The 11,974-nt window shown below is 55.3% G+C and overlaps 4 protein-coding genes across 4 annotated transcripts; 2 read left to right on the top strand and 2 right to left on the bottom strand.

Annotated features, from left to right (window-relative positions):
• Positions 1-10: 10 nt before the first annotated feature.
• On the bottom strand, positions 11-2,328 carry MONBRDRAFT_22113 (uncharacterized protein; the record flags this gene model as incomplete). Its single annotated transcript, XM_001742154.1, has 7 exons — positions 11-118; positions 224-286; positions 401-529; positions 1,114-1,203; positions 1,451-1,576; positions 1,674-1,762; positions 2,202-2,328. 7 exons carry the CDS (start codon positions 2,326-2,328, stop codon positions 11-13), a joined length of 732 nt encoding a protein of 243 aa, XP_001742206.1.
• A 1,091-nt stretch (positions 2,329-3,419) lies between these two features.
• Positions 3,420-6,915, top strand: MONBRDRAFT_717 (uncharacterized protein; the record flags this gene model as incomplete). The annotated part of the gene is made up of 14 exons (XM_001742601.1): positions 3,420-3,474; positions 3,580-3,701; positions 3,863-3,884; positions 4,049-4,173; positions 4,269-4,403; positions 4,542-4,900; positions 5,035-5,124; positions 5,247-5,374; positions 5,470-5,794; positions 5,900-6,023; positions 6,110-6,195; positions 6,360-6,462; positions 6,549-6,626; positions 6,721-6,915. Coding segments are annotated over 14 exons (1,947 nt in total), but the record flags the coding sequence as incomplete, so codon positions are not given.
• Positions 6,916-7,071: 156 nt separating this feature from the next.
• MONBRDRAFT_35515 (uncharacterized protein) lies at positions 7,072-8,834 on the bottom strand (the record flags this gene model as incomplete). Its single annotated transcript, XM_001742153.1, has 5 exons — positions 8,705-8,834; positions 8,309-8,633; positions 7,711-8,241; positions 7,307-7,571; positions 7,072-7,192 (listed from the first exon to the last, which is right to left on the bottom strand). Exons 1-5 carry the CDS (start codon positions 8,819-8,821, stop codon positions 7,072-7,074), a joined length of 1,359 nt encoding a protein of 452 aa, XP_001742205.1. The 5' UTR covers positions 8,822-8,834.
• A 219-nt stretch (positions 8,835-9,053) lies between these two features.
• MONBRDRAFT_22110 (uncharacterized protein) lies at positions 9,054-11,560 on the top strand (the record flags this gene model as incomplete). Its single annotated transcript, XM_001742600.1, has 9 exons — positions 9,054-9,222; positions 9,333-9,461; positions 9,616-9,836; positions 10,204-10,294; positions 10,404-10,431; positions 10,536-10,705; positions 10,793-10,951; positions 11,039-11,203; positions 11,298-11,560. 9 exons carry the CDS (start codon positions 9,054-9,056, stop codon positions 11,558-11,560), a joined length of 1,395 nt encoding a protein of 464 aa, XP_001742652.1.
• Positions 11,561-11,974: the final 414 nt, after the last annotated feature.

Raw genomic sequence — 11,974 nt, 5'->3', positions numbered from 1 at the left:
GAAGGCAAGATCAAACCTTGCGCTTGGTCACAAGCTGCCCGATGGTCTGAGCAAGGCGAGCGCGAAGCAAATCGTGTTGTGCACGCAGCTCTTCTTGTCGCTGGCGCAGGTTCTTGAGCTAACAAACAGCAGATGCCAGGTGCGGTTCAAGGCAGCGGTATATGAGTTGTGCGGGCAAGAATCAGAGGTGTAGAATTCGAGCACCAGGGCGCATGATCCACACCTGCATCTCCTGGCTGATTTGCATTTGACGGAGCCGCTTGGCATCGGCTTGACCATTGCGATGCTGAGCCACCAAGGGAAGCCAGAGATGAGGTGGACCGAGTTGGAAAGTCAAGCATAGCACTATGCTTGCATTTTACACCCCTGCTGCTGGGGCTTCGAGAAGCGCCTGACGTACTACATCGGCGGCAGCGGCATGCAGGCGGCGTATCTGTTCGTCGTAGTATTCTTGCTGTGAATGCAGCTGATGTGACAACAAGGTGATGTATTCCTCTTGTAAAGCCAACTGCTTGCCCTTGTCGGCGTCCTGGATATGATGGGGGAAATTAAAAGAAAAAGGCAGATGACAAGGAAGCAACACGCCGTGAGACCAAACATGCTGCTGCGCAAAAGCTTGTTCACGCTCTCTGTGAATCATGACGCACGGGCAGTGGTGCAGTTGGCCCTTTGGCCTGTGCAGCAGGCACGTGTGGCATTCCAGCAACAACAGCGTGAACATAAGCGTCTTGTCGGTGGTCCCACACGCGGTCTGTGTCCAGCTACACGGCGACAAACCCGGGTTGACCGCATGAGACACGGAGAGAAACCACTGTAAAGGTCGCTCCTCAACTCGAACGTCCAGTGTGTGGGCGCCAGAAGCGAGCGCTACCTCAAGAACAAGCCGATGGCAAAAGTTGGTTTCTTGGCAATGACGCCTTGCGTGTGCATTGTTTGCACGATTGCAAGAGACGGTGCCACACGCCATGCAAACGCAGAGGCCCAGAGCTACGTCACATGACGTGCAGCTGGCTGTGGACATGGACACACAAGGGGAACGCCGATGCAAACGACGAATGAAGCGGTGCACCAGGCTCAAGAGCTAAGGGCGGGCTTTTGCTTTTGCAAACCGACCTTGACTGCTGGTATGTTGACGTAGCTGGCATGCCGGGCACTACAGCAAGAAGCCAGATGTACCACGCGCAGCGATGCGATGAACCAGCGCTGGAGCCATGAAAGGAAGCAGGGAGGGGGGCGAAACGATCCATGCACCTGAGCACAATACGGTGTCGATGTTGCGTGCATCATTGCCAACGCCTAGAGTAGGCAAAGTGCATGGCAGATGCAAACAGCGAGGTGAAAGCCACCATGGGTCGAGCTGGTGCAAAGGTTTGGATCATCTCTTGACGTCGAGAAATGAGGATCGAGAAGGCAGTGCCAGTGGTCAGGCGGGTGGACAGCACCAAGGTACCTCGGGTTGCAAAAATGATATGAGGGGATCTTCGAGTAAACGTAAGAGACACGGTTGAATGGGCAACCGGTACTCCAGGGCATGGGTGGCCGTGATGTCGGTCATGTGCGCGAGCAGACCGAGGCACTGTAACCGCACACACAACAGGATGAGTCGACAAAGTCCAAATCCGAGGCTGGCTGCGGCGCGGTTGCCTACAACGATTCTGAGGGCAATGGCCTACCAGTCTGTGAATGGGCAGAGCCACGGCATAGGCGGCAAAGTTACGATCATGGAATTGATCGAGCACGACTGCCGTGGATAGGTTTGGATCTACACCAAGGACAACGAGCTGGGCGGTCGCTGAAGATATGCGGGACCAAACGCGAAGGACCTCGTGTTGCTGCACCCAGTGCATAATCTGTTCCCTAAAAGCAGACCAAGCACAGAGTCGAATGTCGTGAGCGTGGCAGGAAATGAGGTAGCACACCAGTTGCAGTCCATCGAGTCTAAACAAACATGGCTGGGGCATTATGTGCCAGAATACCCACGGCTGAGAGCGCCGCGGAGGTGCCCCATACACCTGGTGACAGTTGGGAATCGCTCGGCACAGGGTGGGTGGAAACCCACAGCTGCAGGCGAGCCTCGATTGTGCAAGCTTGATGGCTAGGGCCAACCAAGGTCATTGCCTCGCTTGTGTCCCACCCAGATACACGGCGGGTCGCTGCTGGTCCCCCTGCCCGTGCGGGTCTCGGCGTCGCACGCTGAATACCTGGCACTGAACTCTTGTGAACCTGCCAGATGGAGCTGTGGGCGCCATCGTCGGCTGGTGCAACACAATCGCTGGCCTGAACCACCGCATCGGCCTCTTCGCAGCCCAATAGCACCACTAGCGACATGGCGCCCAGTGACAACTGGGCACGCGATCTTAAGAAAGCCTCAAATAATCAGTCCAAACTTGGGTGTCGCTTGACAGTTGAGTTGGCATTTGTCGTGCACGTTGGCCTGCAGCCTCGCAGGATGCAGGGCTGCGCGAGAATGCACTGCGTGCCCAGTCTCCTTATCAGTCCACCGAGACCCCAGCCGGCACCGGTCCCTTCACCCCGGCGCCGCTGCACCCCGCCTCGTCGGTCGTTGTGAACGCGCAACGTTCGGACGATTGTCCGCAGCGCCAGAAACTACCCCAAACTTCACTGATTTCGCCCACTGACCATCACCGTCAAACAAGTTAAAACATGTTTTCTCCTTCTTGACGTCAAAGGGCTGCAATCTTTCTCTCTCTCTCTTTCATTTATCGAGCTCGTGGCTCGGTCGGACATCCACTTGACGGCTGCTTTCCCGTTGGCTGCTGGAGTTCCAAGCCCTTTCGTGCGTCATTGCCCTCTCATATCCGGCATAGCTGGCTCTTTGTGACGATCAGTGCTCGTTTCAGACACCAGCATGCCGCCGCGCTCCAGCCCCCGGCGGGCTAAACAGGTAGGCTTTTGTTGTCGTTTGAAGTGCGGACAAGAAAAGGCCGGCGAAATGGGTTGCCAATTGAGACTTATGGTCGGCGGTGTTTTAGCCGCCTTTGCGGGCGAGGAAGACCGTCAAGGAGGAGGACGATGAGAGCGATGACTTTGAGGACGGAGATGAGGAATGGACGCCGGAGGTGCATGGCAATGGCGATGACGATGACGATGATGGCGACGACGACGAGGGCTCCAGCGATGATTTTGAGGCTGTCGACCCAGATTTGACGGCCCGCCTCAACAGCCGACGCGAGAGCCTGGCCTCGCAATCTCAGTCACAATCACGGTCTTCGTCTCAATCCCAATCCCAGACCCGCTCGCAGCCCCGTGCATCTCAAAGTCGAGCTGGCACGCGCGCCAAGCGGGCCAAGGCTGAACCACTCGAGGCGGATACGGACACCCCCATTTCCCCACAGAAGAGCGGCTCTCAAAAGACTGGCGGCACACGTCGTCAGCCTGCCGCGCGCGGCAAAGGGAAAAGCCGCGAAACGGCGGCGGAACGACTTCGTCGCCTGCACCCAGAGATTGAAGATGGTTAGTTTTGATGAGCTCGCGCCGTTCTCACGCGTGTGAATCAGCGGCCACCCATATTTTGCTTCATGGCGCACATCCACTCATTTTTGAAATGGGTGGCTTTAGTATGGTCGACGCTCAAGCCCAGTATGGACCTGAGCCAGCTCAAGCGCATTCGGTCGCCACCCAAGCTTGCCGTTACCCTACTCCCCTTCCAGATTGAGGGTGTGTCTTGGATGATTCAGCAGGTGTGTGCTGCTCAATGCTGTGGTGTTTTCCATCCCCATGGTCGGGCCTACCCGTCAGGCATCCTTCGCGCCACCAGCTTTGCATGGGCTCGACCCTAACATGCGCAGTGTCACCCGTTGGGCATGGTTTTCATATGGACTGGATTATTTCTGCTTAGGAGGAAGAGTCGGAATTCCAAGGAGGTGGGTCTTGCATCGCATCATCAGAGGGCGGCGATGTCAACAACCACCGTTAGGGGAAGGGCTTGCCTCTGTGCCAAAGATTTGCTGGCTCTATTGTATACTTGCGTCTGGGAGAATGCTTTATCTTCTTACGCGGATCTCATGCTGGCCCACAATCCTAACAGGAGTGCTGGCCGATGAGATGGGTTTGGGAAAGACAGTCCAAACCATCGCACTCATCCTATCTCGACCGTCAACCAAGCCCAATCGCCCGACCATGGTGATCTGTCCCACCGTGGCGCTGATGCAGGTTTGTTCTTTTGGGCCCTCGTGGCCTCGAGTGAACGCACACACGCACCTTCGCCTCCTTCCCGCTCTAATTTGGCACCCCGGGTGACAATGTAGTGGCGCAACGAAGTGCGCAGCAAGACGGTTGAAGGGGCACTGTCATGCTTTGTCTACCACGGCGACAATCGCATTCGTGATCTGGAGCAGTTGTCCTCTTTCGATATTATCCTCACCACGTATGCGACTGTTGAGGTCCGTCATCTCACGGCCCTGCCCGGTCGAGCCTGAGCCCGAGCCTGAGCCCGCGTGGCCATGCGTTTGCCCCTCCCCCTCCCCCCTCTTGAAGCGTGCTGGGGGGACACTGATGAGCATGCTTGTGTGCCTTGACAGTCAGGATTTCGACGCATGAAATCAGGCTTTCAGCGCAAGGGTCAAAAGATGTATGAAGACTCAGTTCTACACGCGCTGCACCTTCACCGTTTGGTGCTGGACGAAGCACATTACATCAAGGACCGCTTCAGCAACACGGCCCGAGCCGTCTGGGACCTTAAAGCCGACTACAAGTGGAGTCTGTCCGGCACACCGCTACAGAATCGTGTCGGCGAGCTCTACAGCCTGGTCAAGCTTCTCCGGGCCGATCCCTACTCACACTACTTTTGCCGCCAGTGCCCTTGCAAAAGCCTCAAGTGGAGCTTTGAGAGACGCCAGTGCACCGAGTGCGGCCATCGCAGCATGAGTCATTTTTGCTGGTGAGCCCCAGATTTTTCTCTCCCCGCGCCTTTCTGCTGTGCTCCTACCCAATTTCTACCTCGCCCTCCTGTTTCGGCCTTTTGCGGAAACGATACAGAGTTGATATTCAGGTGTGCCATGACTGCTCGATTAGGTGGAATCGCGAAATTTTGCGGCCCATCCAAAAGCACGGCCCTCATGGCGAAGGCAAGCTTGCCTTTGACCGCCTGCGCAAGCTGCTCAGGTTTGCTCGACGCCGTGCACCCTGCTGCGCCTCGTTGTCACAACGTGTGCAGGGGACATATGCCTGAGTCGGCTTTGCTTGCATGACCACTGCTCACCAACGTGATGCCCTCCCATACACAGTGCCATGATGCTGCGCCGTACCAAGCACGAGCGTGGCAACGAGCTGGGTCTGCCCCCTCGCATCGTGCACACGCGCCGTGATCTTTTCAGCCACGAGGAAGAAGACTTTTACGAGGCTCTGTACTCGCGTACGTCCTTGTCAATATATCAACTTGGCCTTTGAAAATACTCAAGCTCCATGGCGCTGCTCAAACCATGCTCACATTCATCGTGTTGCCATTAGAATCCAAGACCCGATTTCAGAATTTCGTGCAAGAAGGCACGGTTCTCAACAACTATGCCCACATTTTTGAGCTGCTCATGCGTATGCGGCAGTCAGTCAATCACCCCTGGCTCGTGACCCATCGCTCCGACAGCAAAAAGGATAAGGACACGTGTGGCATTTGCTACGAAATGGCTGAGGATCCCATTGCCTCGGAATGCAAGCACGTGTTTTGCCGCGAAGAAATGAGCATGTACTTGGCCTCGGTCCCTGAGGGACAGCCGCCTGCGTGTCCAGTGTGCTTTCGCACCCTCAGCATTGACTTGACACAACCTGCGGTGGAACGGTAAGTGTGCCGGTTGTTGTTACAGCGTTTGCGGCCCATGCCCAGGCAGCTCCCCGTGGTGGTGGTGGGGTGCTCTTTCACACGAGCCATTTGGGGTTCTACCAGTTCGGAGGACGTGAAGAAGAAGCGATCGAAAACCAACATCGTTCGACGCTTGGATATCGAGGCTTGGCAAAGCAGCACCAAGATTGAGGCCATCTTGGAGGAACTTCGTAGTGGACAGTCTGCGGTATGCTTGGCGAGAGACAGGGGCATGGGAAGAAGTTTACTCCATGGCCAATTGCGCGTGCTCACCTCTCTTGGTCTCGCCACCAGTCGTCCAGCATCAAGACCATTGTGTTTTCGCAGTTCACCACGTTCTTGGATCTCTTGGAGTGGCGACTGCAGCGCGCTGGCATCCGGTTCGTCCAGCCCGTTCACTTTTTACCCTGTTGTTCGCACCTGCCCTCCCTCTTTTCTTTGTCTGTTCACCTTTGCCTGTCATTCTTTTTCTCCGACGTGTAATTTTTTTTTATTTTTTGATGATGAATGTAACCTCTCAATGTAAATTCTCTCTGCTTGGTAGTTGTGTCAAGCTGGATGGGCGCATGAGCCCGCAGCACCGCGCCGACGTTATCGAGGCATTTAACACGCAACCGCACTTGACCGCCTTTCTGATTTCGCTCAAGGTTTGTTCTACGGCCAGCGTTGCGCCATCGCCGACTGATGCGTTGCCCTGAATTCACAGGCCTGCCGAAATGCATTTGTACTGTAGGCGGGTGGCTTGGCTCTCAACTTGGTCAGCGCCTCTCGCTGCATTATCTGCGACCCTTGGTGGAATCCGGCCACTGAGGTATGCCACGCACTTCTTTGTCCGTGGCCTGCACTACGTTACAGCCTGGCTTGTGGCTCACTCGCTCCCCTCGCCGTGCCGTGGTTTATGGCAGTCCCAAGCCATGGATCGGATTCATCGCCTGGGCCAAAATCGGCCTGTGGAAGTCATTCGCCTGATTGTGGAGAATTCGATTGAGAGTCGCATCGATCAGTTGCAAGAAAAGAAGCGTCTCTTATTTGAAAGTACTGTGGGCAAAGACTCCTCTGCCTTGGGGCGTTTGACCGAGGAGGATTTGCGTTTCTTGTTTGTCATGTAGAGATACTTTTGCTTGCCGCATCATGCTCTCGTGAAAAATTCAAGCATCGGCATCACACCGCACACCGCCTGGGCAAGTGTTTGCTTTTTCTGCGCACGCACACACACACACACACACACACACACACACACGTCGGGGTGCTGCGCCTTACTCAGTCACGGCAAGCGCACCCATGGGGTCCCAGGGGGGGAGTACGGTCATCTCGTCCGAAGCATGAATGCGCTGGTGCTCTGGGTCGAGTTGGTCGCGGGGCACCACCACCTGATACCTGCGGAACAAACAAACATGATGACACAATCAGCATTGAGCATCGTTTCAAACTCAGCCGGGCTCCATGAAGGTAGTGCCACACTCAAAAACACAGACAGCAGTGCAAACTCACACAAACTGCTCGAACCAGCTGTCGGACATTGTGCAGTAGCCGCTGTCACCATGTTCGGTGCCCCAGCTGTTCTCGATACGCCATTTGGTGACGGGAGCAGTTTCGGTATCGCGATGAAAACCGGTGATAACCATTGCGTGTGTCATGAGAGATTCGCCGTACAAAAGCCGCTCCGCCTTGCTGAAGCTTGGCGCGACATCGAACACAGCCTCGTAGTCGAAAAGGGCATCATCCCACACGCCAACCTTGCGATAAAAATCCTTGCCTGTCAAGACGGCATGTGGTGCATGAACAGGTCGTGTGGACAAGCCTTCGCGGCACCACACGAGATCAAAGCTCTTGGTGGTGGGGACCAGATGACAATGAAATCAAAAGCGAGAAAACCCGAGCGAGGCCGAGCGTACCAGAGTCGCAACCAAACCAGACCGGGCGTTGGGCTTCGAGCTGCTGAACGCAGTAGCGGCGGATGTCGGCCATGTCGACGTTGAGATGACGCACCACGGGACGCAAACCACCCAGGACATTGCCAAGGTACTTGACCGAGTACACAGCGCCGTAGGGGTTTCGGGGGTCGTGAATCAGGCTGACATAGTCCTTCACGGACACGCGCGCGTGATCACGGTAAAATGACACGGGTGTGAGGTCAGGTACCACGTGAAAGGCCCCGTCCTTGTCATAGTAGCGCCATGAAAAAGACTGAGGCGGTGTGCCCATGTATATGCACAGAGCGCGGTAGATGTGCTGCAGATACACTCGCTGGGCGGCCTGTGTATCGCCCTGCTGCTCCCGCAGCTCACGCGCGTACTGCCGCAGCAGGCTGGTCAAAAAGCGGTTCATGGCCCGCGAGTTGGACGAGGCATGCGATTCGGGGTAGGCACTTTTTGGTACGACGCCGTACTTCTCGATCAGGTTGACCACCATGTCCCATTGACCGCCTGCAACAACCACAGTGAGTTTGGGCAGCACAGACAAAAGGCGGCTCGTGATGAGGTCACGACTTACCGTCATTCAGCGGATTGGAGAGGAGAAACTGGACCTCGCGGCTATCCAGGGGCAGGTGGCGCGTGTCAAGAATGGCATTGAAAAAGTAACTGCACCGCTCCAGCTTATCAAAGAAGAAGAGGTAGGATTGCGAGAGTTCAAAATCTTCGGGCAGTTTATAAGCGCTCCGCATCTCCGCCCGAATACAGTTGAGGGCAGCAAAGATCCAGCAGCGCCCGCTGGCCTTTTGTGAGGTAGCCTTGCCCTCCTTCTTGGGCTTGTTTGAAAAGGTTTTGTCGCCATACCCGGCAAGCGTCTCGCTCCGCACCAACACGTCGACGGCCCCCTAATCGTCGTCAACCACCCCACCTCAGTGAGCTTGGCAAGGCTACAGCAGGCCGATCAAGATTGACACACCTGCTTTGTGACGGCATTCTGTGTCACGTGCATCTTGTCGCCTCCACCCTCTTGCCCCTGCCGCAACGTGTCCCAGACACCACTGTCCAGGACCACACCACCCATCGTTGCTGCCATGGTTGTCAGTGGCTCCTCAAATTGTTGTGTCGAAAATGTGAATGAAAAAATAATTGTGTGTGTGTGTGTGTGTGTGTGCGTTTTGCGTTTTGCGTTTTGCGTTTTGCGCGCTGGCGCCGGATCGAGCACCGGCCCATCAACTAACTGACGCCAGTTCGCAGGGCAGGCCAGAGTTCATATTTCTTGTTCGGGCGTCACATGTCCAGTCATAATATTATTTGAAACCGATACGATGACCCTTAAGAATCAGCTGCAGCTCCTGCTGCCAATGATGACTTGCCTGCTCATGTCAACGGTCCCGAGCCAGACACATGCAGACCTGGTTCCCGAAATCGATGTGACCCTTGGCTCTCTGAGCCACTCTCTGCCCCTGCCCTACGTCGGCGTGAACATTGATGCAGGTGCGTATCTGGATCGAAATCGAACCTGGCCTCTTTGCGCGATCTCCAGCCGTCGCTATGGCGCGGCGGGCTCTCATGCATGTTGCGGGTGCGCCCTGTTGCGATCAAAGCCTCGCTGTACTACAAGATCAACTTGACCCATCCCTACCTGATCACTGCCGCGCAGAAACTGGCTCCCGGTATTCTTCGCGTCGGTGGGGGCATGGCAGACTCACTTTTGTTCAATGCCACGGCCTCAGGTCAGTGTTTTTAGTTCCACCCCCGCCGGATCGGCTGCCGAGCCCTTGGCATGCCGCCGAGCTGCCACTCTTCAGTGCCCTGGCCCGCTCCCAACAATTGCCACTCTTTTGTCGCCACACTGGACATCGATTGACTGCTATATCCCACCTCTAGACGACAATGGATCTTCAACAAACATCCTTACTACACGTGCATGGGATGACCTTGTTGCGTTTGCGCGCCAGACGGGCCTGCAACTGCTGTTTGACCTAAATGCCCTCGGATTGCGTGGAGCCAACGGGGCTTGGGACTCAACCAACGCTGAACAGCTTCTGCACTACATTAAATCACATAATCAGACGGATGCGCTGTATGGCTTTGAACTTGGCAACGAGGTGCGGTTCCGGCCAAGCCCTTTTTTTCTCCTTGATGGTGCATGGCCTTCTCGCTCGACCAGCTAGCAGAACACACGTTGCACTTTACTTGTGGACCATGCCTTGTAGCCTGCACATTTTTTTGTGCGCCACACCAATGCGCCCCCTCCCGCCCAGCTGGCACACGATTTTGATGCGCTCCGCAAACTTCTCAACCAGGTGACTCGCGTGTTGACGGCTCCCAACCGCCACCCCTTTTTGTTGTTCTGTGGAGAGGGGCGGGGCGGGGATGATGAAAACCTGCTCTCTTTGAGACTTGTACTTGTATCTGGCTTAGTTTTCTTCTCGCATGTTAACCTCACGACTGACGTGTACCATTGACACCCAGATTTTCCCCACTGAAGTACTGCGTATAGTGGGACCGGATGTCTGCTGTGGCTTTGATTATCTGGAACAATTTCTAAACAACGTGTCTGCAGGTTTGTACATGCGCCCGATGCTCATTCCGTTGGCACATTTGCCCAAGCTTCCCGGTGGCGCGATTCGTGAGAGGTTCAATATTTGGGACTGCATGTGGATCCGACCTAGGCACGCTTGATATCGTTACCGTACACTCGTAAGAATCAACCCTTTGTCCGAATCAAAGATCTAGAGATGGGAGTACAGGTAGTGAATGGTATCTGCCGCATTTCACATACAATGTACTTTTCCGTGGCGTAGCTATCCTATGCACGGCCCTAAAGCCAACCAAAGTGACGATTGCAACTTGGACGCTTTCATCGACCCAGCTGTTTTGGATCGTTCAGACGCCATCCTCTTTGAGTATCAGCAGTCCCATCACCGCACGCGTCCAGATCTCCCTCTAATCCTTGGAGAAACAGCCACTGCAGGTCAGAGATTACGCCCTTTCGCCCCCGCCCTTCTTCATGACATGACATTCCCTGCCTTTGATGCGGTGTCGTTGGGGCCTTGCACAGGAGATGGAGGCTGCGACAATCTTAGCAACCGCTTTGTAGCTAGTTTCTTCTGGCTTGATCAGCTGGGCCGACTGGCAACCAATCAATGGCAAGGAGTCTTTCGTCAGGACCTCGTGGGATGGTCTGGCAGTGCTGATACCTCCCACTATGCCCTCTTGGGTTCGTGCCAAGCTCTCTCCCCCATCGAGGAGGCGATTGCTCAGAATCTTGAACGTGAATGATTCAGCTAGCTTACCTTATCTGTAGGGCCCCCGGGCTGGATTGGCAACACATCAGCGCCACCGACTCCTCACCCAGACTTTTTTGTCACCCGGTTGTGGAATGAGCTTGTGGGCACGCATGCCATTGCCTTGAACCGTACCAACCTTGAGGGTCTGCGCGTCTATGCTTTTTGCCATCGCACAGATGCAGGTCTGTTGTTGCTATCCCGCCTCTTATTGTTCCCCCACCCCGCGTACCGATCCCACTGCTCCTTCACTTCATATCTCGCGCGCCTGTTGGGTAGGGCGCGCCTCGGTTGCCTTTGTCAACCTAAACACCTTTCCCTTGATGCTACATTTTGTGGACTACGAAATGGGACACGAGGCGCTCGAGTACACGCTACAGTCGGATCATCTTCAAGATGATCATGTGCGCCTAAATGACGCCTTGCTTACTGACCCCACGGCTGCGCTCCCCGGCCGTCCCATGGGGAACTTTGATGGCAAGTACACAGCCCAGCCTCTGACTTTGGGCTTTGTGGTTATCCATGCCCCCGTGTGTGCTTGAAACAAGACCATCGCCACCCTGCCCGTCGTTGAAGGATGTCTGACCGTTTGCGAAGTTGAGCTGAAAATAACAAGGGCACAATTTTGACAACGCGCCCAACGCCGGTCAACATGGTGTGTAGCCCATTCAACTCGCGATTCGCTCAGAGGGTGATTCGTCTTCTGGATAAATTGAACTCGTAATAAAGCCAGTCACTATGAAGCAGGCCTGGCGTGGGTGCTGTGATGTGCTAGCGCACCGTAGAGCCCCACAAAGGCGTCAACACCACCGTTTCGGCTGACGATATGAGCATCTGTGATTGGTTGCTCCTCAAGCTGGCTGCCGGAGCCGCGACCCTCAAACTGCGTGCAGCGCAAAGAAGAACCGTTGAGTACCGCACTTTGAAATCTTCAGGCAGCAACAACGTGCATTGTC

Source organism: Monosiga brevicollis, genomic scaffold (assembly GCF_000002865.3).
Source record: "Monosiga brevicollis MX1 MONBRscaffold_2 genomic scaffold, whole genome shotgun sequence".
Taxonomy (NCBI): Eukaryota; class Choanoflagellata; order Craspedida; family Salpingoecidae; genus Monosiga; species Monosiga brevicollis.
This window is presented reverse-complemented; position numbering and strand designations above follow the sequence as displayed.